Below are 25971 nucleotides of genomic sequence, written 5' to 3' on the forward strand. Positions count from 1 at the left end.
GGTCGTGGGATCGATTCCCGGTATGGAAAACTTGGAGTTTTGTATTATAATCCTCACAGTGTGAATATCAAAACATGTGTGCTGATCCCATGAAGTATTTTTTGTACCACCCGCCATTTTGAGTTACCATGGCAACGTTATAAATGACGTTTTTTCCCCTATTTGAGGCACATCCCAGTACAGGATTTGGACCAAACTGACAGAGTACACTCACCCAGTGATACCATACACAACCATGTTAGCGGCTAACGGTTAGCATGTTGCTAACCGGAATTAGCTCTAGGAAGCCTGTACAAACTTCTGCTTGACAGATTTGGTGAATTTTAGGATTTTCTCCCTTTTTAGGCACTTCTCAGTACAGGATTTCAACCAAACTAACAGAGTAACATCACCCGCTGATACTGAACACAGCCATGCTAGCGGCTAACCGTTAGCATGTTGCTAACCGGAAATAGCTTTAGGAAGGTCCTACCAACAGCTGCTTAGCCAGAGTTCTTCAACCTTTACAGACAGAGAGGGCTGTAGCTGTCAGTGAGTCTCCATGACAACGCTGCTAGCAAGAGGCTCCTAGGTGGTCCATTGACTTAACATGGCACCTTTCAACAGCCGCTGCGAGGGCTGTGAAGACCGTAGGAACCTGAAATTCGCAGTGTTACTTCCTGTTGCTATTTCTGACGGTACGGTACGCACCAAGTGGCAGGCGCCTTGCTAAATTTCTTCAGAAATTTTTTTTTCTAGTTCTTTATTATTCTTCCTTCACGATTAATGCGGCCCGAACCATAGCGTGCACCCCCACAATATAGGCATCAAAACCTGTGGCTCGATCTCGAGATGTGTGCTACTACTTTTATTGGGATTTCGAGTTACCATGGCAACAAAATTAGCGAAAAACCAACCCCCAAAAAAACCATAATAATCAATGGAGTCGGGGAGAAAGAAAACCTATAAAAACCCTCAAAAGGACCATTTTCAAAACTGTACTGTGTCGCCATGCTTTCACCTACGAACACCGTTTAACTTCCAGTTTGTAGATATATCTGTGACCTACTCAGAAGTGAAAACGGGATGTGGATATCTTTTATCGTCTCTTCACAGTTACTCCTCAAAGCTCATGTCCAAAAATCAGCGAAATCATCGTTTACAATGAAAGTCAATGACGGAATTCTCCAACCGCTAGAGTGGCCCACTCTAGCTTTTTTAAAGATTTCAAAACTCCGAACAACTTGAGCCTACTCGCTCAATTTTCACTCTACGTAGACAAATTATACATCAAAACGTGGGTATTTTTGTCAGGATTCGGGAAATGTAACCCTCATTGGTGTGGCATTTATAGATTTTTCGCAAATCACCTAAGACCGACACAAACCCGAAACCTCCCCCATTCATTTCCTATGGAGCGGTTTTGAAAAATGACGTCTGAAAATCCAAAACATCACATGTTTTCGCATCATCGCTACTCCTAAACCGTTTTATGTACAGGCATGAGACTTTCACACATGAATGTCCCAACCCTTCTGTCACTCACAAAAAAGGAATTTTGTGGATAACTGTTACGGTTTTTCCGCAGGAACAATTTGTTCGGGAGTAGCGAATGTGCAAATTCCTAAAAACGCTTTGGAGCTGCATTTTCCCACATCATCCACTTTTTTCCATTGTCGCTGTGCCTACACTGATTCTTGTACAAACATAAAAATGAGCTTCATGGTCCTCAAAAGCCTGCTGATATTCATGGTGAAAGAATTATTTTGATATCTCTTATACTTTTTGAGCTACAGCGATTTGTTCGGGACCGTTTTTAGAGGATTTCTGAAAATCCATAAAAATCGCCTTTATATCATAATTTTTTACGCCTTTATTAAACTTTTTCCAGCAAAAAACGATAGCTTTTCTTCTTCCCCTATCCGTTACGAACTAAACACAGAAAAAATTACGTCTCTACCATTTATGGATCAGGAGATATGGAGCAATGTTCGAGGCAAAGTTCTCCATTATAATCCAATAGCAGCCTCTGACAAAGTGTCTGCACTTCAGTGGACTGGCCCGCTGCAGCTGTGTCAGTAAGTTTCCATGACAACGGAACTCTTAGGGCCAGAGGGAGACGCTCCATTGAGATACAATGACAACTTTCATCACCCGCTGCAGCGGCTGTGATTACTGTAGAAATCTGAAATTCGCACAGTCACTTTCTCTTAACATTTTAAAATTTTCATGTGATTTTGGCCATGTGTGACTTTTCTGTCCCATTTTGGATTTCATATGCTTTCCTATTGGGCCTTTGCATCCAACAGGACCTGGCATGATAACCAGACACGACCCAATTGGCAAATACAGCACCACCCACATGTGGGAAATGGCACTACTGACCATTTTGGTCAAATGTTGAGTTCTGGGCCCAGATGTTGTGAGGCTGAGTTGCTAAAGGAGGCCAATCTGACCCATGAATTTTGGTCACGTTTGGCGACCAAAATTCATGGGTCAGATTTATGAATTTACATGGGTAAATTTATGAATTTACATGGGTAAATTCATTTTTATCTGCCAGTATCTGCTTTTCCCCGGTATTTTTTTGTATTCAATAAATAAATAAATTTACACCCTATTCCTACATGATTACACAATACAAAGCAAATATTGTTCAACCCAAAATGTTAACTGTACTGTTATCATTCTGTGTTTATGCAGATTAGATCATTAGTAACATTAAAAATCACACAATAAAGCAATAGGTGTTTACTTAAGTCTTTCTGATAGTTTTCTTCAGGAAGCTTTACTACAACCGTAGAATAAAATCTTGGAATTATGGCTTTTAGTTTCAGTATGCCACCCCAAGAGTTTTAAGTGGCCACCTACTGGCCACCCCTATGAAAAATGTATGCAGGCGCCCCTGTCTGTTAACAATGCATTTAACTGGGTATCCACTCAGGTACCATTTATTTGACATAGCACAGCAAAGGAGAAGCCAATCACAGTGGCTGCATTACAAAGCAAAAATTGTTTTAGCATGGCGTTCAACCTAAGGAAAAGCTTTCATGTTATTTGCTCTAAAAAGTAACATGGTCCCTCACTGTAACACAGCAGTGCCTTTAACTGAAATCTTACATGATCTATTCAATTCAATTCAATTCAATTTTATTTATATAGCGCCAAATCATGAAACATGTCATCTCAAGGCACTTTACAAAGTCAAGTTCAATCATATTATACAGATTGGGTCAGATTATACAGATTGGTCAAAAATGTCCTATATAAGGAAACCAGTTGATTGCATCAAAGTCCCGACAAGCAGCATTCACTCCTGGGGAACCGTAGAGCCACAGGAACAGTCATCTGCATTGTACATGGCTTTGCTGCAATCCCTCATACTGAGCAAGCATGAAGCGAAAGTGGGAAGAAAAACCACCCATTAACGGGAAGGAAAAACCTCCGGCAGAACCGGGCTCAGTATGAACGGTCATCTGCCTCGACCGACTGGGGTTACAGAAGACAGAACAGAGACACAACAAGAGAAACAAAAAAGCACAGAAGCACACATTGATCTAGTAATCTGTTCTACATTAGATGGTAGTAGCGGGTGAGTCGTCTTCTCTGGATGATGTCACAGTTAACAGAACGCCAGACCAGGTGTACCTACTATGAAGAGAAAAGAGAGAGAACAGAAAGTTAAAGCAGAAATGACAACACATAATGCATAATTGAAGAACAGTAGAACTCAATAGATTGAGAAAATTAGATCCTGATATACTCCAGTAGCCTAAGCCTATAGCAGTAAAACTATAAAGGTAGCTGAGAGTAACATGAGCCACTCTAGTTATAATTTTTGTCAAAAAGAAAAGTTTTAAGCCTAGTCTTAAAAGTAGACAGGGTGTCTGCCTCACGGACCAAAACTGGGAGTTGGTTCCACAGGAGAGGAGCGTGATAGCTAAAGGATCTGCCTCCCATTCTACTTTTAGAGACTCTAGGAACCACCAGCAGACCTGCAGTCTGAGAGCGAAGTGCTCTGTTAGGAACATACGGGGTAATCAGAGCTCTGATATATGATGGAGTTTGATTATTAAGGGCTTTATACGTTAGAAGAATAATTTTGAATTCTATTCTTGATTTAACAGGAAGCCAATGAAGGGAAGCTAAAATTGGAGAAATATGATCCCTCTTGTTGATTTTCATCAGAACTCTTGCTGCAGCATTTTGGATCAGCTGAAGGCTTTGAACTGCATTTTGTGGACTTCCTGATAGTAAAGAATTACAATAGTCCAGCCTTGAAGTAACAAATGCATGAACCAGTTTTTCAGCATCACTCCTGGACAGAATGTTTCTAATTTTGGCGATATTCCGGAGGTGAAAAAAGGAAACTCTGGAAACCTGTTTAATATGGGATTTAAATGACATGTCTTGGTCAAAAATAACACCAAGATTTTTTACTTTATTACCAGAGGCCAGGTTAATGCCACCCAGATTAAGTGATTGGTTAAGAAGTTTATTTTTTGAGGACTCTGGCCCAAAGATTAAAACTTCGGTCTTGTCAGAATTTAGATGCAGGAAATTTAAAGTCATCCAGCTTTTGATGTCATCAAGACATGACTGCAGTCGAAGTAATTGATTGGATTCATCAGGATTTATGGATAAATATAGCTGAGTATCATCAGCATAACAGTGGAAATTAATCCCATGCTGTCTGATAATTTTGCCTATTGGAAGCATATATATATAGTAAAGAGAATTGGTCCAAGGACTGAACCCTGTGGTACTCCACAGGTGACCCTGGAGTTTGAGGAAGATTTATTATTAACATGAACAAATTGGAATCTGTCTGACAGATAAGATTTAAACCAGCCTAATGCTTTCCCCTTAATCCCTACAGTATGTTCAAGTCTTTGTAGGAGAATATTGTGATCAACTGTATCAAACGCAGCACTGAGATCTAACAGGACAAGTATAGACACAAGTCCATTATCTGAGGCCATGAGAATATCATTAGTGACCTTCACCAGAGCTGTTTCAGTGCTATGATGAGCTCTGAAGCCTGACTGAAACTCCTCAAGTAGGTCATTACTTTGTAAATGTTCACAAAGTTGATTAGCAACTACTTTCTCAAGAATTTTAGATAAGAAAAGAAGATTAGATATAGGTCTGTAATTTACTAACTCATCTTGATCAAGAGAAGGTTTCTTAAGTAAAGGTTTAATAACAGCTACTTTCAAAACCTGTGGTACATATCCATTTACTAAGGATAGATTAATCATGTCTAAAATAGTGCCACTGATCAAAGGGAATATGTCCTTAAACAATTTGGTTGGGATTGGGTCTAACATACAGGTAGAAGGTTTAGATGAAGCTAAAATTTTAGATAGCTCAGAAAGCTCTACTGCTTCTAAACAGTTCAAACACTGCGCAGATTCTAAAGATTCCTCCAATGCTGCCTCACTTACTGAGGACGAGGTAATCGTGTTTGGGAGGATGCCAATTATTTTATTTTTAATGGCATCAATTTTATTTATGAAGAATCCCATAAAATCATTACTACTAAGAGCTAAGGGAATGGATGGATCAACAGAGCTGTGGCTCTGGGTAAGTTTGGCAACTGTACTAAAGAGAAATCTAGGATTATTTTTATTCTCTTCAATTAATGATGAAAAATATGCTGCTCTAACTCTGCGGAGGGTCTTGTTATACAACAATAGTCTGTCCCTCCAGATTAAGTAGGATTCCTCTTGGTGTGTAGAGCGCCATTTTCTCTCCAATTTCCTAACATTGTGCTTCAAGGAACGCAGCTCTGAATTAAACCAAGGAGCCAGCTTCCTGTGAATAATCACCTTCTTTTTCAAGGGAGCTACATTGTCTAATGCAGAACGCAATGAGGAAGTCAGATTGTTAGCAAAGGTATCGATTTGTGAATGGGAAGAAACAGCAATGCTGCCATCTACAGGGCATTTCTGCAATACTGAGGATATTAAAAAGGGGACAGACTCTTTAAGTTTTGATACAGCATTATCCGATAAAAATCTACTATAATGGAACCCTCTTTTGGGGGTGGAGAACTCAGCTAGATTAAACTCAAATGTTATTAAAAAATGATCAGACAGGACAGGGTTGTTAGAGAATACTGTTAATTCTTCACAATCAATGCCATATGTCAGAACAAGGTCTAAAGTATGGAGCCGAGAGTGCGTCGGTTCATGCACATTTTGAGCAAAACCAATTGAATCTAGGATAGTTTTAAAGGCTACACTAAGGTTATCACATTCAGTGTCAACATGGATGTTAAAATCACCCACTATAATAACCTTATCAGTATTTAACACCAAATCAGATAACAAATCTGACAACTCATCCAAAAACTGAGTGTAAGGGCCTGGTGGACGATACAAAACAACAAAGAGAAGAGGTTTTATTGCTTTGCAGTTTGGATGAGGGAAACTGAGGGTTAAATGTTCAAAAGAACTGTAATTATTAGTTGGCCTGGGACTAATTAATAAATCAGACTGAAAGATAGTTGCCACTCCTCCTCCTCTTCCCACAGATCTGGGAATGTGGAAATTTGAATAACTGGAGGGGGTTGACTCATTTATACTAACGTAGTCCTCTTGTAGCCAGGTTTCTGTGAGACAAAACAAATCAATCTGATTATCAGAAATCAATTCATTAACTAACAAAGTCTTTGGAGGGAGAGACCTTATATTTAATAGACCACATTTTATTGTTTTATTTTTAGGTTCAAGGTGAACCGTATTGATTTTTATTAGGTTTTTATGATTTGTTCCTTTTAGATCAGTTTTTGATCTGTTAAGTTTTGGCCGTGGGAAAGACACCGTCTAGATAGGATAATGGGTGGGTAACAGTACAGAAGCTGCAGAGAGGTGTGTTAAACTACGGCTCTGCTTCCTGGTCTGGACCCTGGGTTGTCAGCATTTAGGAGAACTAATAAATCCGGCCAGATTCCTAGAAAGAAGAGCTGCACCCTCCAAAGTAGGATGGATGCCGTCTCTCCGGATCAGACCAGGTTTTCCCCAGAAAGTTCTCCAGTTATCAATGTAGCCCACGTCGTTTTCTGGACACCACCTAGACAACCAGCGGTTGAATGATGACATGCGGCTAAACATGTCATCACTGGTCAGATCAGGCAGGGGACCAGAGAAAATTACAGAGTCCGACATAGTTTTAGCAAACTCACAAACCGAAGCAACACCAACTTTGGTGACCTCTGATCGGCGTGACCGGGTGTCATTACCGCCAGCGTGAATAACAATTTTGCGGTATTTACGCTTATCCTTAGCCAGTAGTTTTAGGTAGGATTCTATGTCGCCTGTTCTGGCCCCTGGTAGGCATTTAACTATGGTCCCTGGTTTCTTTAGTGCCACATTTTTCATTATGGAGCTGCCAATAATTAAGGTCGGCTCCTCGGCGAGATTGTCGCTCAAATTTATTAGAAACGCAGATGGGTTGGTGGTGATCTGGGGTCTGTAATCTAGAGCTATGCTTCCTACGAACTGTCACCCAGCCAGCCTGGTTACCAGGCTGCTCGGGTGCTACTGCTTTAGGTTCGCTACGTGAAGTTACTCTATGCGGCTCCGCGCTAGCAAAAGAGCGGCTATCAGCTGGTTTTTCAACAGCACGGAGCCGGGTCTCCAATTCTGACACCCTCGCCTCCAAAGCTACAAAAACACTACATTTATTACATGTACCATCATCACTAAAGGAGGCAGAGGAATAACTGAACATCTGACACAGAGAGCAGCAGATAGGAGACTTAGTCAGAGACGGAGAAGCCATTATGAGGCTAAGGCTTGGCTAGCGCTAGGCTAACGCTAGGCTAAAGCTAGGCTAACGCCCTATTATCACGCCAAAGAACAAACCGTGTGAAACACGAGGAGTTCCCAAACGTGATGAGCAGCCACAGACAATGTTTTAAAAGTGCTTATGTTTGGAAACAGATGTTACAGCAAAGAGGTTTAAAGATAAAAAGCGAGAGAGCCTGGAGCAAAGCTCCGTTGTTCACACAGCAACAACAGGAAGTGACACAATACGCCTTACCGCAAACAGGAAGTCCGCGAGCCAATCAGCATAATGAGCTGTTACTTTTTCACCGGAAAAGTTTTGAAAGTTACCTGTGGGGATCTGATGCTGTTAGCCAGGGACGTGCAGAAACCGTTGGAGGGGCAGGTGCTCAAAGTAAAAAAAGAGGGCACATGGGGCACGGATTTAAAACACGATACAGAAACATACCTTGCTATACAACCGGCTGAAATGTACCAACCCATACTATAAAGAATGTAACATGGAATCAAGGGCGTAGGTTTGATTTGAACTTTGGTAGGGACACTATTGGTCCAAAGGTTCATTGGTCCTACGCAATATGCATGCTCCTATTTTTTGATTCTTGATTTGAGCATTAGGATGCGTTTTGCCTGTCTAAAAAGAAAAGGCAGCATTATTTGCTACGTTTATACAAATTTTATAAGCACAACACACTAGATGCCATTTGTTTATCTTTAAAGCATCACAGGATCTGATGAATGTCGAATTGGGACTTTTTCCCACTTGGAAACGTTTGCATTTGAACTTACCAGCAACAGAGACAGATGGCAAATACGTGCCTATTAAACCAAATATATTCAAAATATGTCTGTGGTCTAGATTTATCCTGTATTTTCTTTTGAAGATATAGAAATGTGCAGAGATAAACCCCACCCTTATTCTTTTTTTATCGAAGATACTCTGTCTGCATCATAAAACAGCAAAATTATACATTCAAGGGACTGCAAATAAGTGTACTGTATTTACTTTGCACTGGAAGTAGAAGTGTCACTGACACTGACAGCATTTTAAATTTTAAATTCAAACTTCAACAAATGTACTACAGGGTTGTAGTTGCTCTGTGTAGCCCACTTCATGTAATTTATCTTAACATTCCAAACACATTTCTTACATCATATATCTGAAGTGAAGATAACAGCTTCTCCTTACCTACATCCTCTCAGACAACTAATTATTTCCCTAACAATAGTGAGTTGTTAATGTTTAAATGTGCAGTAAATCTTAATACATAAGGAGCATGGAGGACTCAATACTGTACTTTAAGTAAGATTAGTGACACCAAAAGTGATCTGTTACATGAGTGGTTGTCCATTTCATCATTGAAATGAGAACATATTAATATACTATTGGGATATACTAGTAAGACTTAAAGAACAGCAGATTAAACTTTAACATATGTAAAGGCCTATATTAAATTAATTTTGTAACCACATCAACAGATTAAATAATTTTTACTTTTTTTGGTGTACCAAATTAACCTCGTAATGATGAAATATGTTGTGGACTAAATCCCTGGTGATGAGAATGTCTAGCTCTGCCTCTGGTTTGTACTCATTTACTAATGGACAGTGTGGAAACCTTTGTACAATAAAACCAATGTAAATGGTGTTCCTCGGTTTTATTTGTCTTTATTCTAATTATGTCTACAATCAATGAAAGCAACAATAACAACGAAATATGGTAAAAGGGAAACCCTCACCTTTTCTTTTTCAGACAGCTGTTGCTAAGAATCTGAACTTTTAATAGTCTACAGTCTTTGCTTTTCCATCTTTCCAGCAGTCTTCAGAACTCCTGCCTGGCACAGAATATTTAGTTTTATAAAACAGATTAGGTTTCTGTTGATAAATGCATTATACTTCAGAATCGGATGCTATTTTGAGATGCTAATGTTGGTTACTTACATTTCTCAAGTTCCACAAATCCAAACAGTCTCTCCTGCTTCTTTACAGAACTGCACTCAGCAGCTTTCACCTATTTTAGTGCTGATAATATTTAGTTTTTTAAAGGCATACTATGCAACATTTTTCAGTTAATTAATGTGTTCCATACCGTTTTGGATGATTAAATGAGTCATTTCAGGTCGAACAAAGGTTTTCTCGGCCGACCTGGTGGTCTGTAGGGGAAATACTGTACTTGCAATAGCGTACCGCGCACGTGACGTCACCGTCTCAAGAGCAACGCCCCTTTTGCCACTTTGGTAGGGCATACAGGTAGAGAACGCCCGTAGCAACCAGCTATTACACGCGCAACAGAACCAGCGATATGACCGACTTTGCAGCCATTAAACTTTCCCAAGATGATGTCCCAGGTGCACGGTTTACTGGTCGCACTGTCGAAGAACACACCAACCTTCAGCTCAAACAATGGCGTGAGTGTCGAGGGCTTAAAAAGACCGGAAAACGGGCCGAGTTGATCGAACGGTAAGCTTTGGTTTTTTTTCCTGCACGGCGTTCATGGCGTCGTCGGCCGTTTTTTTTGTTTGTAATCACCATCCAGGAATCGGTATATGTTTAATGTTTGTCTTATTTGAAATGTTTCTGAGTAGGCTATCCTGGTAGCAGGGTATCATGTTAGCGTCTGCTACCAGGATAGCCTATATGAGCAGATTTAAGCTTCAATAAAACACCAAAATACTCTTACCTGTTCACTACTTGATGTCGCTGGAATTGGGTCAGGATGTTCTTCGGTTGTGCCCTTTCCTCCGACAAAATGCATGCTACATATGTAGGCCGACCGCACCGTTGTACCCAGCGCACACATTTCTCCTTTGCACTCTTGAATTTCGGGAAAGTAATGAAGAAAACATTCTTCATATGCGGCCGATCAGCATACCTCGAGTCGCTGTTGCACGTTCCATAGCAACAATGTTTAAAAACCATGGTCTTAGATATGGAAAAAGCAGTCGTTTTAACCAGTAAAATCTAGGCTAACGCACATCTCTTTTACAGCAAAACAGCGGCGGACTATGCAAGTTTGCCCTACTGCGTACCACATGATGTGACGTCATCGTGACATTACGTTTCTAAAATTAGCTCGCTCGTGGTACGCTATTGCAGGAGCCCTCGGCCCGCACCCACAGGCTCAGAAGTCTTGCTTTACGGCGAGAACTGCTACACGCCCCCAGTGAAAGGCATGCTTGTTGCTAGCGCAGTGGCGATATTTGTGCAGTTATCATGGCGGAACCAGCGAGAAAACAGCAAAAGCCCATGTCGGAGCAGGAAAGAAAGAGGAAAAAGGCTCTGGACACAGAGAGGAGTCGTACACGGGTGAACATCGGGCAAGCTTTTTCCTAATGGTGAGAGCTAAAAGAAAAAGAAGGCTGCAAGGCTGACGCGGACCTCGCGTTTCTGCTGATGCGATTGTAAGTAACATTGGAATGGTTTCTCTCTCTCTGTGCATGTTCATACTTTCACTGTGTTAGTCATTGTTTGTACTGCCGTTTTTTTCAACTTTTCGTTGCGTTCGCCCAAAACAATTGCGCCTGGCTTGACGGAGAAACTAGGAGAACAGCTGAGCATCTTTACGACAGTGCACTTTTACTTTCGCCCTCTGGGGGGAGCCTCGCTGGAAAATCAACCCCGGTTGCATAGTATACCTTTAACTGGGACTAGTTTTGTTGTCAAGTATTAATTGAGGTAACGGCAGTATCCCTGTATGAATTGAAATTTAAATCCTGCACTCCAAGCAAATAGGCACGCACACACGCGCTAGAAATCAGAAAGAGGGAAGGCGGGATTTAAGGCAGTACAACCAATAAGAGTTGCATTTAAAAAAAAAGGCACAGAGCAAAGTCACGTGTGCTGCCGATTTAAAGGGGCAGGCAGTCAGACAGCGGCAGCAGCAGCCGTGGAGCTGCAAGAGGAGAAGAAGGGAAAAGTGAGGCACGTTATGTGGATCATGTAACTGTGGCAATTTAGATCTAAATTATTATTATTTTGGACATGCACACACACACACATAAAAAAAAAACACTGACAAAAGGCCCCTTTGGGCATCAAGGGGCAAAGGGGCAATATAAACAAAACCAAAATAAGATTTCAAATCTTCTCAATTACATTTATTAATCTAAGATAATGAAAAACAATCACATAACAATTATCTCTTGAGTTTTTTCTAAGTATTTCTAATAAATCAAATTGTATTCTTTTCTTTTTTAGATTTTGAACCATTTCTCTCCTTTCTCTTTCATACTTCCTACAGTATACCATAATGTGTTCAACTGTTGCTCACAATATTCACATCTGCCATTGTTATGTTTACCTATTTTGAATAATGTACAATGTAATCCTGTGTTCCCAAATCTAAGTCCTGATATAAATTATATATTATCACTTGTCCTCTTTCCTACTGTAATATGAAACTCTGGAACAATAAAAGTTACTCCTATCTTGTTATCTATACTTTTTTGATGCATCTGTGTAGATCTGAATGAAACTGTAGTAACTATTAATAAATTCCTGTATTGTATTTGAATTTAAAATAAACCTCCTGACCTTATTTCCCTTTCACAATAGTGTTAGATCTACTTTAGATTCAGGTAGTATCCAAGGTGGTACTGCTGGTAGTGGTACTGTTGGACTGAACATTAAATCACTTAATTCTAATTCTATTGCTGTTGGTCTGTCTACCCAAAGCTTTTTCTCTCCCTCTTCTCCATTTCCCAACAAGATGTTAAAGTGCTCTGTGCTGGAGTATATTCACTATGACCCTGTAAATTAGCCCAATAGTTTAGAGATAACTGAATTCTTCTCAATGTCGGGAAGTCTGAACAACAACACCTCTTAATGCATCATGTAACTTTTGGCACAAATTTACCGCAGCGGGGGTGGCATTGTTTCGTAGTCAAGCAGAGGCTGTTTTATGCGAGCAGAGATCATTTTGTACTGGAGGAAAACTTATAAATGATATTTTGAGCGCAAGGTTGTTGTTTGCAAAACAATTTTTTTTGTGTGAAACATATCTTTTTGTGTGCAAAACAAGTTTTAATTGTGTGCAACACCTTTTTTGTGTACAACCTTTTGGCAGGAAACTATCTCCATAACTCTTGCTGCAGCATTTTGGATCAGCTGAAGACTTTGAACTGCATTTCAACCAGTATACTAATGTTTAAACCAGGGGTCTCAAACGTACGGCCCGCCGAACAGTTTAGTCCGGCCCGGTGGCCAAATGCATTATCATTATTCAACGGCTGTATTTCCTCGCTGCATCGACCGATCTACACCAGATTTTTTTATGAGTCGTGGGTGTCATAGTTTGAGTTCCTGCCTTAGTTTTAATTTCTGTTTTTAAGTTCTTGTTTTCTATTTTAGCTTGTGTCCTGTTTCAGTCTTGGTTTGAGTTCCATCTTAGGTTGGGTCTTGTCATTTATTTTGTGTTTCAGATTGGTTCTTGAGCTGTTTTTTAGTTTAACCTGTTTTCACATGTCAGTAGTTCAGTTCCACCTCCAGCCACTTCCCTGATCAGCTCCTCCTAGTCTAATTAGTTTGATTCCGTTCACCTGCTCACTCCCCTACTTATGCCTGCCTCTGTTCCTTGCACTCTGCCCGATCATTGTGTGTGTTTTTCCCTGCCTGTTCCTGGTTTTGTGGGTTGGGTTGCAGTAACTGACTCTGTCTCCGGGGGTCCGTACGACGCCTCGGCTCCTGCCTCTGTCTTCTGGGGTCCGGCCGACGCCTCGGCTCCTGCCTTTGTCTCCGGGGGTCCGGCCTCTGCCTCGGCCCCTGCACCTGCTGCCGAGGGGGGTCCGGCCTCTGCCTCGGCCCCTGCACCCGCTGCTGAGGAGGGTGCGGCGCACGCCAGCCCGGCGTCCAACGAGGGTGCGGCGCACGCCAGCCCGGCGTCCAACGAGGGTGCGGCGCACACCACGGCCCAAACCTGCTTGGGTCCTGCTGCTGCTCTGCTAGTCCAGGTGGACCCGCCTCCAGCCGGCGTTCCTCAGTCCTGCGAGGAGGCGGTCCAGGGGGACCCGCCTCCAGCCGGCGTTCCTCAGTCCTGCGAGGAGGCGGTCCAGGGGGACCCGCCTCCAGCCGGCGTTCCTCAGTCCTGCGAGGAGGCGGTCCAGGGGGACCCGCCTCCAGTCCTGCTCCGTCGCCGGCCGCCTCCAGTCCTGCTCCGTCGCCGGCCGCCTCCAGTCCTGCTCCGTCGCCGGCCGCCGAAAGCCCTGCTCTGTCGCCGGCCGCCGAAAGCCCTGCTCCGTCGCCGGCCGCCGAAAGCCCTGCTCCGTCGCCGGCCGCCGAAAGCCCTGCTCCGTCGCCGGCCGCCGAAAGCCCTGCTCCGTCGCCGGCCGCCGAAAGCCCTGCTCCGTCGCCGGCCGCCGAAAGCCCTGCTCCGTCGCCTGCACCTTTTGATGCATAATCTTCCTCCAGGACGCCCTCCGGACATCCTGACTGTTTGGAGTCTGTTCCTCGGGACATTCCATGGACTGGGTCTGCTTTTTGAGGGTTGTTTTCTGTTTGGACTTTTTGTTAGGACTCTGGCCCTCCGTCCAGTACCCCCTTCCACCCACCCGGTCTGGGTGGTTTTATTTTTGTATAAGATTTTCTAGGGGCGTCTGGAATCCGCCCTTGAGGGAGGGGTTCTGTCATAGTTTGAGTTCCTGCCTTAGTTTTAATTTCTGTTTTTAGGTTCTTGTTTTCTATTTTAGCTTGTGTCCTGTTTCAGTCTTGGTTTGAGTTCCATCTTAGGTTGGGTCTTGTCATTTATTTTGTGTTTCAGATTGGTTCTTGAGCTGTTTTTTAGTTTAACCTGTTTTCACATGTCAGTAGTTCAGTTCCACCTCCAGCCACTTCCCTGATCAGCTCCTCCTAGTCTAATTAGTTTGATTCCGTTCACCTGCTCACTCCCCTACTTATGCCTGCCTCTGTTCCTTGCACTCTGCCCGATCATTGTGTGTGTTTTTCCCTGCCTGAGTGTGAGGGATTTACCCCCTCACTAACAAATAATATAAACATGCATTTGTTGTTTTTTTTTAAGTAATTGAGTATTTGGGAAAGGTTTAAGTTTATTTGTATTTGATGTAACTTTATGAACTTGTTTTGTTCTCACCACTCTTTTTTTCTTTGAGGTCACCTGGTCAGGTGTTGCCATGGAAGCGTGCCCATGAGCAGTACTAATAAGGACCTGGTGTTGTCAATCAGCCTCATGAGGGAAAATCCATTTTGATTGAGATGGAGGGGAGATGTTTTGGTTTTTGTCTAGGATTTGGAGTATTGTTTTGATTGAAGTTGAATGTACATGAGCAATGTACATGTTTTTTTGTTTTTCCTCTAGAGGTTTTAATTAAGTTTGTTTCCTAAATAGAAATTGTAAATGTTGTAAAGGGTTTCACCCCTGCTATTTTTTAGTTGGTAAAGGCTGGTGCTTTAAGAGCTGGGTTGTTCCAATATGGGAGAGTCTGTTTTTTTTGTTTGTCCTGCACTGTTGGAGAAAGTGGGATCCCTGCTCCTCTGCTGTTTAATGTAAGGTCTGCTTTTTCACATTTTTTTTGCAAATATCTATAAAAAAGAAATGGAGCTCTGCAATTTTTGGACTCAGTCTGATTTTTTTTTTTCCCTTTTTGTGTGTTTTCTGCACTATACCGGTCATTTTGAAGTCCCTAAGGTTTTTGCTTTGGCATGCAAATCCTTACACTGGGGTAAGTCAGATCCTGCCAGTTTTTATGTTTTGCCTGTCTGCCTGTACCCAACCTGATTCTGTTAGTTTTTACCTGGATTATTTGACCTGGGGCCTGTTTCAATAAGGAGGTTCAACCAACTCTGAGTTAAAACTTGAACTCTGAGTTAACTTAGCCTGAGATGGGAAACTTTGAGTTTTGGGTTTCAGAACAGCTGAAATTAGTTAGTTCAATCAACTCTGAGTTGGCTGACTCAGAGTTAAGTGCATGCACCACAACTATAAAAAGCCATTATCAATGGAGCGCAGATATTACGAGTCACCATGGCAACAGCGTCTGACAAAAAAAGGTGTGCATATTTCTCACCAGCAGAACTGGATGTCCTTAACAAGCATATGCAGAATTTGAGCATGTATTTCAAAAAAAAAAAGCAACACGGCTGCAGCGGCAAAGGAGAGAGAGTTAGCTTGGGTGAAAATAGCTGCTCGAGTCAGTGTGTAAGTTTACATTTTAATTACTTTTATACAGTGTTGTGTGTAATGAATTAAGTTACTAAGTCATCTAAATACTGTAATTAAATTAAAGACTATAAAACAATAGTGGATTTAATATCAACTTTTAAAAGGTATATTTTTAATTTAACTTTCTCCCTCTATAATACACTTTGGTCAATTTATGATTAATTCATGCAATTGAATATTGTTTTAATTTGAAAGCATTAGAAGTGCAGTTTCTTGTCTCTCCTTGTATTGTTCAAGTGGTTGAGGTTGATGAGGGATTTAGAAAGTAATTAATAAGTAAATAAAACAAATTAGTAAGTAGACCAATACTTTCTCGAGACAGTAATTATTACATTAATCTTATTAGACTTGTTGAAGATAAAATTTGTAGTTAGTAATTAAGAACTATTTTAGAGTAACTTACCCAACTGTTATAATATCAGAGGTGAAACTGGAAGAACAGTATTTTATTAAACCTAATTTAATTTTCATGGATAGGTGCAATCCTGCAGGCATCAAAAGAACATGGCAGCAGCTGAAAATGAAATATAAAAACATATTTCAAGTAGGTAAGCCTTGAGCACATCATAGGAGTAGCTACCTGGCTTTACAAACATTTGACATATTAAATGACTAAATGGCATTCAGTGTAGCATTTTTGACATATGTCTAAATGTTCATTCTCATTTGACTTCTACTCAGCCAACAGACAGAAGGCAGAGGCTCGTAAAACAGGGGGAGGACCTGCACCACCACCCCTGACAAATGCAGAAGAGATGGCCCTGAGCCTAAATGCTGGAAGGCCAATGGCTGAGGGAATTCCTGGAGGGACTTCATCAGAGCCAGTCACTCCAGAAGATTTAAGTGCCTTCATAAAATGTAAGAGGTCTACCTACAGTGTTATTTTTTTTATATAGACTGAATGTGATATTTCCATTTATATTACTTTGGGTTGGGTTTTTTGTTGGTCCCAACAGATTCGGATGGTAATATCTGCCTCTTGGAGCCTCCTGTCCCAACAGTACCCCATACAGTTGTCAGTAGCCTACTCCATACACCATCAATTATGATAAATGGTATTATAAAGTGTACTCTATGAAATGCTCATCTTCACAGGATGATGGGGATGAAGAAACCGTTTCTGCTGCCACAGACAGGCCTACAGAGGTAATTTTAATATTATATGTCTACACATCAAACAATCTACACATTCACATTTATATGTGGAGTAGCCTATAGAATCCAAGTTTATATCTATAAATGGTCATTCTTATCTCTACCCCCCAGAGTTATGGAAGAACGGCAGGAGGAAGGTCCATCAACTTCTGGTGCACAGATGGACACAGTTCAGTGATTTACAGTAAATGTCACAGTTTCATTCTGAATTTTAGACTACATTCATGATGTAACTCTAATCTAATGTATTTTCAGTTGCCAGTTAAGGAGTTATATAGACTTCTTCTTATTAAAAAGATAGAAAAAAACAGCAAAGAACTTGTATACTTGGACCGCCAGATCCAAAAGGCAGATCTGGAAATCAACATTCTGAAACTAAAGCTAGAGGTGAGTGTATGGTCACAGGTGAATTCTAGGAAGTATTGAAACTATTTTAAAATCTTTTTTTTTTGTTTTTTTTTTGTTTTTTTTAGCAGATGAACAACACCATATAAATTGCTGTGATATGATAGGGATATGACAAAAAATCCACTCTGGGCCTCAAAATCCTTTCCCGAAGTAAATGTAACTCCCTACGAAGTAATACAGCCTCTTCATCAACAGGATCATCCATAAAAGGTCATGTCATTTCATTCCCTTTGATGCGCTCTGCGTGAGTGAAATGTGCACAATTAATATGTCCCCAAAAAATCAATGAGGTGTTTAAACACCACTTCCTCTTTAAAAAAGGGGAGGAGACCAAAATAAACTCTGGGTTTTCTGAAGAAAACCTGCTCCTGACCAGGTTAGGTTCACAGAGTAAATTGCCATGGTAACTGACTCTGAGTATAAGTTACCTCTCTTTCAGAAACGGGCTTGACTTACTCTGCTTTCTCAGGTTTAACTTACCTCCCTTTCTGAAACAGAAAACCCAGAGTTTCCCTCATTTCAGGGTTAACATACTCAGAGTTTTCACTTAACCTCCTTTCTGAAACAGGCCCCTGTTCTGCTCTTTTTGTTATTAGACCAGCCTGACTTCTGACCAGTTTATTTTAGGTTGTTGGCTGTGGACTGTTTTAGTTTTTTGGACACTGCCTCTTTGCTTTTTGGCTTAGTGCCCTCTTTTGGTTTTTTGCTTTGTTAATAAATCACCTTTTCATTACAACCTTTTGCTTGTCTGGCTGAATTCAGGGTCCTCTGTTTCTGATTCATGACAGTGGGGGGGTGTGGCCAAACGCGTACGTGTATATTGCCTGGTGGACGGGCGGGGAAAATGCGTGACAGCTTTTGCGGCGGGTGGTGCGCGTACCCTAGCGGTGGCCAATAGGCCAGAGCGGCGCTTGGCTGCGAGGGCCGATCATCGCCGCTTGCGGCTTTAATTACAATTGGAATTCCAAAGGGAGACACACATGTACAGCCTCATGCAGTAAACCACAGAGTCCACCTTCCCATGTCGTCTGTAGACATGTGTCTGCCGGAACTGCCCAATTGTGTATCTATTCATAGTGCGGCCCTCAGCGAGTGAGTGACTGGGGAGGGGGGGGCTACCTGCACCCTCATTTATAACTGTAGTTGTGTTCTGACAAACAAAACAGATCCACATTCCAGTATCAACTAATGCGCTGGCTTCGTGATACATTGACCAGGTGTCTTTAGGAGTCTACCAAGATAAACATTGAAGAACCATAAAAAAGCCTTTACCATGAACCTTCTTGATGGTTAACCCCAATAAAACCTCCCGTGACTCACTTACTTGCTTGGTATCTCACAACAAAGTTGGGTGAATTTATATCCTTGAGTGACCCTGCAGACTCCATCCTCTTTGCACTCCAGGCCACACGGTTTAACCATATTATTTGAAACTTGGGTAACTCTTACTGCTTTAAGAAAAATACAAGATTAATACAAAAACTGATTATATATTTCCGTAACATTACCTTTGTAGTAACAATGAAACAATCCCGTTGTGGTAAACTCCACAGCAGAATCTCGGCCACAAATCCTGACGGAGTCCATTTAGATCCCTCAAGACTTTTGTATACCTTCAGCGATTCTCTGGTGTAGTGGGAGGGGAAGTTGATTAGGTATTTCAAATTCCGGAGTCCTGCGGTGCCAGCTAGTGGATCAGTTGTTTTAAAAATCACAACAGGAGCTGGAGCATGGGGACTGTTTAAGTTTGCAACAGTGCAGTGTTGCCTGTGGCCTTCAGAATTGCTACACCTGAAAGTTAGTGTAGTGTGTGTAGTGCTTCTTAGTGGCTAAACGTTACATGGTGCTACTTTATGTTTCACTAGCCTATTTAAAAAGAGCTGCTGACTCAAATATATTGTTTATTCGGATAAAACATTACTAATGGTGTTCCCTGGACAGGCATTCATAATTGGTAATAAATTGTCACTCATTCATTCCACACGTGCTATTAGAGAATTCTAGAGTTTAAATCCTTCTTTCGCCTTTTTTTTCCCCTAATATCAAAGCCAAATCGGGCTGATATTTACAGGACAGACCCAGAGTTATTTGATTAAACATTAAATAACTTAAAAGCATCTAATTGCACAACACTAACAAACATGTCAGTTGCAGCTGCTAAAGAAACAAAGCCTTGCTTTGTAACATTTAAGAAATGGTTTTAAACAAATACTTTCACACGTGACCACACCTACTGTGAATTCTGAACCATTTTTGAATTAGGAACATCAAAATTAAATTCGACAGGATTCTACTCCAACAGATGGCTCCAGTGTTGCTGTTATTGGGACCTGTATCTAGTGACCAGCACCCATGGGTCTGTTCATGAGATTCAGCCTTTACATCACTTCAGGGGAGGAAATGAGGAGGATAAAAATAGAGTCTCAGACAAAACCTTGTCAGAGCTCTCCAGTTTGTTGTTCCCTTCTATCTCTGATCATGCAAAGCATTGAGGAAGTTGAACTCTGCTTCCCACAGCTCGCCAATTCCTCCTGCAGGAAGATTGTGCATCCTCATTCAACATACATGCTCATCTATTTTTCACTATCTTCTGTGTCTTTGCTCATTGTGACTCTTAACTTATTTGTCATCATTTCCATCTCCCATTTTAAGTAAGTAGATGTTTGAACAGTATGGAAGGTTGAAAGGGGTTGTTGTAATTTTAGACAAGATTTTACTTTCTGAATGTTCTTTCTTTGAATATTAATAAATGTGTTGTTTTATTCCAGGCAGCTCCACACCCCCACCAACATCCTCCTCCTCTCCTTGGCTGTCTCAGATTTCTTTGTAGGCTTCCTCATAGTCTTTCAGATTCTTCTAATTGATGGGTGCTGGTATCTTGGTGATTTTATGTGTGTTGTGTATTATATAATTGATTATGTTATTACATCTTCATCAGTAGAGACCATGGTACTCATATCAGTTGACTGTTATGTAGCTATTTGTGACCCTTTCCAGTACCCCACGACAGTCACTCAAAAAAGAGTTTGTGTCTGTGTTTCATTGTGTTGGATGTTTTCTACTGTCTGTGTCTTTATAGTGTTCAAAGAAAATCTGGGAACACCAGGCAGATTTAATTCATGTTTAGGAGAGTGTGTAGTTGGTTTTGATGAAATTGCTGGATTAATAGACAGTTTGTTTTTCTTCATTGGTCCTGTCACCATCATCATTATTCTGTATGCAAGAGTATTTGTGGTAGCTGTGTCTCAGGCTCGTGCCATGCGCTCTCATGTTGCAGCTATTTCTCTCCAGGGTTCAGTTAAAGTTAACATTAAGAGATCTGAACTTAAATCAGTCAGGACTCTTGGGGTTGTTGTAGCTGTATTTCTCATAAGCATCTGCCCATATTTTTTCATATCAGTTGCAGGTGAACAGACCCAGCTAAGTGCTTCATCCTTTGCTTTTTTTCTATTTTATCTTAACTCCTGTCTAAACCCATTAATTTATGTCCTCTTTTATCCATGGTTCAGAAAATCTATTCAATTAATTTTAACCCTGCAAATACTGAAGCCTGGATCCTCTAAGGCCAACATAGTGTAAAGAGTGTGGTTACTGGCATAAAATCTGTAGATTTCTGATGAGTCAATGCATGTCTCTGCGGTTCTTTTTCAGCTCTTTTGCCTTGTTTTCTAACTGCTATTCCAATCCCAATGTTTGATTAATTAATCGATTATACAACACCAACTAACCACCCATAAGAAAAATATTTTCTTTAAGCAACTCAGTGCACAAATTCAAATTTCTGTTTGAAGTCTTCCACCAACTTTGAAGTATTTCCTGAATGTAGCCTTTCTTCCTGTGCATGTGTAACATAAATAGGACATCACTGAATAGGAATATTTTAACCACCATATGTGGAAGAGGATTGAACTTCAAAAAACATGAGATGAGACAAAGCCAATTCTATCTGTTGCCAGCGGGTACTTCTTTTTATTCACATACATGGTTCACAGTTACAATTAACAAAGTCCCAAACCTTACATGTCTGACTCCCTCTTATAAGGTACACCTAACATATGGGTGTGTACTGGGAATGGTCCAGTCATGAACCCACCAGCTGTTTCCTGTCATCTCTGAAAAAAATCCTTATTTAACTGTTCTACTGTGAAAAACAGGAAATGGCCAAACATTAATCACTCTTGATAACATCAGGAGGGTCTCCGGTGTTTTTGAAATACAGAGCCAAGTTTTTATCAACCAAGTTCAGCAAAAATCCAGTTGATCTCTTGTTACCTCTGCCGTGGAACACTAAAACATTCTAGAACAACGATCTCCCATACATAATTGTTTGTTTTTTGTTAAAATGGCTTCACCTCTACTGCCCTCTAAATTCTCAAATCAACCAGTCTTTGTTTGACACATCCAGGTAAGTTGTCATGTTATTTTTTTTCTAATAACCCATCTTGGATTTGTTAGTTTGATAGCTGTTTTTTGTATTTCCCTTTATCTCTGGCTACATATATGCTCCAATGAAACTTTGTTGTGTGAGAAAAGAATTAATACATGGTTAGAATAAAATTTAAATTGTTTGTTTATTATTGTTATCAATAAAAGCATTGTTTGTTAAACATCAAAGTGGATGAACTTACTCTCATGTGAATTAACGGCAAGGCCAAGGCTCCAATGGATGAAAAGCACACTATTCTACTATTTTTCTACTATTATAAGATAGCAGCAAACAACTTATGAGCATTTTACTAATGTACTGATGCAATTTATGTTTCAGTCCAGTGTTTTAAGTCCAATAGGTGGGTTCTAACAGGAATATGACCCAGAACACCCATCAAAACTTGTTTTGGAATGGATAAAGACTGCTAACATCAATGTCATTGAAAAGGATTACATCATTCAAAAAATTATAGCATGTTTTCCAGGTCATGAAGCAACAAAGCAGCCCCACACCGTTACACTACTATCACCATGTCAGACCATAGCATTATTTTTTTCCTCAAATGTTCCACTTCTGTCTCAAGAGTAGAGCAAGAGGATAATTCAAAAACGTCAATAGAACAGTTTTTTTCTTTTGCATTCTAGCTTATCATGTAAATTAATATTACAGTCATTACATTCTCCCAACCAATCACAAATGCAGACCCAGAAACGCTTTGTCAAGCTCCACCCCTTTAAAGAGTTCAGAAAACACAAGTTCTTTTTTCTTTTATTAAAAGTTACAATTTTGGTAAAAACTTGGTTCAATAAAGGCTTGAGTTTGAATTCAGTGTTTGTGTGTTCTTTATCTAAAAATATGTCATTAATCAACAGCATAAAATTGCCAGGGCTGCACCTAAAATACAATATTAAGAATTGTTTGATAATTATCAATATTGATCAATATGATTTATATTTTATTGATATGCCTTTTTTATATTGTCCAGCCCTACTCAAGAGTTTCAAGAATATTCAACCAAAAGCAGTGTTGTATGGTAACAAAGTAAAAATACTTCACTACTGTACTTAAGTATATTTTGGAGTACTTTATACTTTTACCGAGTATTACATTTTTTGATAACCTTTACTTTTACTTCACTTTTTTTCCGAACTTAATTGCATACTTTTACTCCCATACATTTTCAATGTTTGGTTTAGTTACTCGTTAAAAAAAAGAGAGAGAGACATGCCAGACGTGCGTACATGCACATGTTCACCCGAAGCGCTGCTGTGGGCCAGCAGGGCGGGGCCTGCTGTGGGCCAGCGGGGGCGGGGCCTGGCGCTGCACGCAGCCAATCACTATGGACTGTCGATCAAAGCCTGGACTTTGATCGACAAGGATAGACAGTCCCCTTTAACTCCACTCATTGGTTGTGCTGCCTTAAATCCCGCCTTCCCTCTTCCTGATTGGCTGTTTTATCTTGCTTATGTGTGCGTGCATGTGCGTGCTTGGAGCGCGAGAGATTTCAGTTTTGATTCATACTGGGACACTGCCGTTACCACAATTAATACTAGGCTACGAAACTAGTCCCAGTTAAGAAACTAAATATTATCTGCAAGGCTGCTGAGTGCAGTTCTGAACAAAACCAGGAGACAGAGTTTTGATTTGTTGAACTTGAGAAATGCAAGTAACCAACGTTAGCATCTCAAAATAGCATTTAATTCTGAAGAATAACACATTTTATCAACAAAAACCTAATTTCTTTTATAAAACTAAATATTCTGTGCCAGGCAGGAGTTCTGAAGACAGCTGGAGAAGCAAAGACTGCAGGTTATTAAAAATTCAGATTCTTAGCCACAGCTGTCTAAAAAAAGAAAAGGTGAGGGTTTCCCTTTTACCAATATTTCGTTGTCATTATTGCTTTCATTTATTGTCGACCATTCGAGGCAGTTCAGGTATAAATAGCAGGTGTAATTTCTTTTGCATAATATACAGTATAAGAACACTAGATGCCACCTAAACAACTGCTATTCTTGTTTAGACCTTTGCGTAGTTATAATAGTATGATTAGGGTTTCACAAAATAATAGTGCTATTTATTTGACTATTTCTACTTCTAGAATTAGGATAAAGACAAATAAAACAGAGGAACACTATTTACATTGGTTTTATTGTACATAGATTTCCACACTGTCCATTAGTAAATTAGTACAAACCAGGGGCGGAGCTAAACATTCCCATCATCATGCAAGGCTCAGGATAGGCGGACCCAGAAGACAACACGATAGGTCAGTGGCGTTGGAATCAGATTCATTATTTGTGTGGGTAAACGGCTCAGGGATGATTGCAGGCAGCGTCTAGCTAGGAGCTCCTTACAGAATCCGAGTTGGAGGAGATGAGTCGACAGAGCAGACTGACGCCACTTGGGGTTTGCAGAATCTAAATTCAGGAAACGGTCTGAAGGTCGAAATCCAGTGGGCAGTCCAGTAGGGCAATCCAAGATCAGGGTCCAGTCCGGGTCTGGTAACAGGCAGGGCTCAGAGGTTAGGGGATTAATCAGGTTTGGTACTCACAGGCGGATCAAAGGTCTGGTACACATGGGATCAGTCCGGAGGTGGGAAGGAGGTAAATCTGGAGGTGGGTCGGGTCTTCAGGCATTCAGGTAAAGGCAGGATGGGGTCTGGCAGGCTCAAAAAAACAGTCGTACACAGGCCGGTCAATCAGAAAATGCTGGAATGCTCTCACCACTATGGCTCAAGATATTCTGGCACCGGCTCTGGGTCTCAGGGCTGCTTAAATAGAGGCAAAAACAGGTGGGGCAGCTAAGAGGATTAGCAGGAGCAGGTGTGCCAATTAACCGGTCCTCCTCAGGAGTGATATCATTCCACATCAGGGGCTTAGCCCATAAAATATTACATCATCACAATGGTAATTTGGTACACCAAAAAGTAAAAATTATTTAATCTGTTGATGTGGTCGCAAAATTAATTTAATATAGGCTTTTACATATATTAAAGTTTAATCTGCTGTTCTTTAATAGTCATACTAGTATATTTCAATAGTATATTAATATGTTTTCATTTCATTGATGAAATGGACAACCACTCAGGTTATAATTCAGTGTCACCAGTCTTACTGGTGACACTGTGTTACTCAAAGTACAGTATTGGGTCCTCCATGCTCCTTATGTATTAAGCTTTACTGCACATTTAAACATTGGCATTTCACTAATGTTAGGGAAATAATTAGTTGTCTGAGAAGATGTAGGTAAGGAGAAGCTGTTATCTACACTTCAGATATATGATATAAGAAATGTTTTTGGAATGTTAAGATAAATTACTTGAAATGGGCTAAAGAGAGTAACTACTGCCCAGTTGTACATTTGTTGAAATTTGAATTTAATCTTTGAAATGCTGTTACTATCAGTTGCACTTCTACTTCCAGTGCATAGTAAATACAATAAATGTATCTGTCAAATGTATAATTGAATGTATAATTTTGCTGTGTTATAATTCAGACAGAGTATCTTAGATAAAAATTGTGGGTGGGGTTTATCTCTGTGCAATTCTATATTTTCTAAAGAAAATACAGGATAGATCTAGACAACAGACATACTTTGATTATATTTGGTTTAATAGAGACATATTTACCATCTGTCTCTGTTGCTGGTAGTTCAAATGGAAAAAAGTCTCAATTCAACATTCATCAGATCCTGTGATGCTTTAAACATTAACAAACAGCATCTAGTGTGTGTCATGGTTATAACATTTTGCAGGAAATGCTGATTTTCTCTTTAGACAGACAAAACGCACCCTGACGCTCAAGTCAAGCATCAAAAGATAGGAGCATGCATATTGCGTAGGTAGTTACAATGACGTCAGACCAGGGAAGGTTTGTTTGTAGGTGTCCCTACCAAAGTTCAAATCAAACCTACACCCTTGCATCTTTGTTTCACCATCAGACCATGAAGGGACCACAGATGAGCTCAGTAGATGCAATCGTGGATTCAGAATGCCTGAAAAGTTAAATCGGAGTTAATTCTCTTAATCTGAGTTT

At 40.5% G+C, this 25971-nt stretch overlaps 1 protein-coding gene across 1 annotated transcript; it reads left to right on the forward strand.

Annotated features, from left to right (window-relative positions):
• The first annotated feature begins 19972 nt into the window (after positions 1-19972).
• Positions 19973-22684, forward strand: LOC105919653 (trace amine-associated receptor 13c-like). Its single transcript, XM_012855019.2, has 2 exons — positions 19973-20159; positions 20277-22684. Exons 1-2 carry the CDS (start codon positions 19987-19989, stop codon positions 21085-21087), a joined length of 984 nt encoding a protein of 327 aa, XP_012710473.1. The 5' UTR covers positions 19973-19986; the 3' UTR covers positions 21088-22684.
• Positions 22685-25971: the final 3287 nt, after the last annotated feature.

Source organism: Fundulus heteroclitus, chromosome 7, assembly GCF_011125445.2.
Source record: "Fundulus heteroclitus isolate FHET01 chromosome 7, MU-UCD_Fhet_4.1, whole genome shotgun sequence".
Classification (NCBI taxonomy): Eukaryota; Metazoa; Chordata; class Actinopteri; order Cyprinodontiformes; family Fundulidae; genus Fundulus; species Fundulus heteroclitus.

What these genes read in the sequence shown, in the direction of transcription:
- LOC105919653 (XM_012855019.2), top strand. Translation starts at nt 19,987, where the DNA reads ATGCAAAGCATTGAGGAAGTTGAACTCTGCTTCCCACAGCTCGCCAAT. An exon ending in ATTTCCATCTCCCATTTTAA is followed by an intron (nt 20,160 to 20,276) that starts GTAAGTAGATGT and finishes GTTTTATTCCAG; the next exon opens with GCAGCTCCACACCCCCACCA.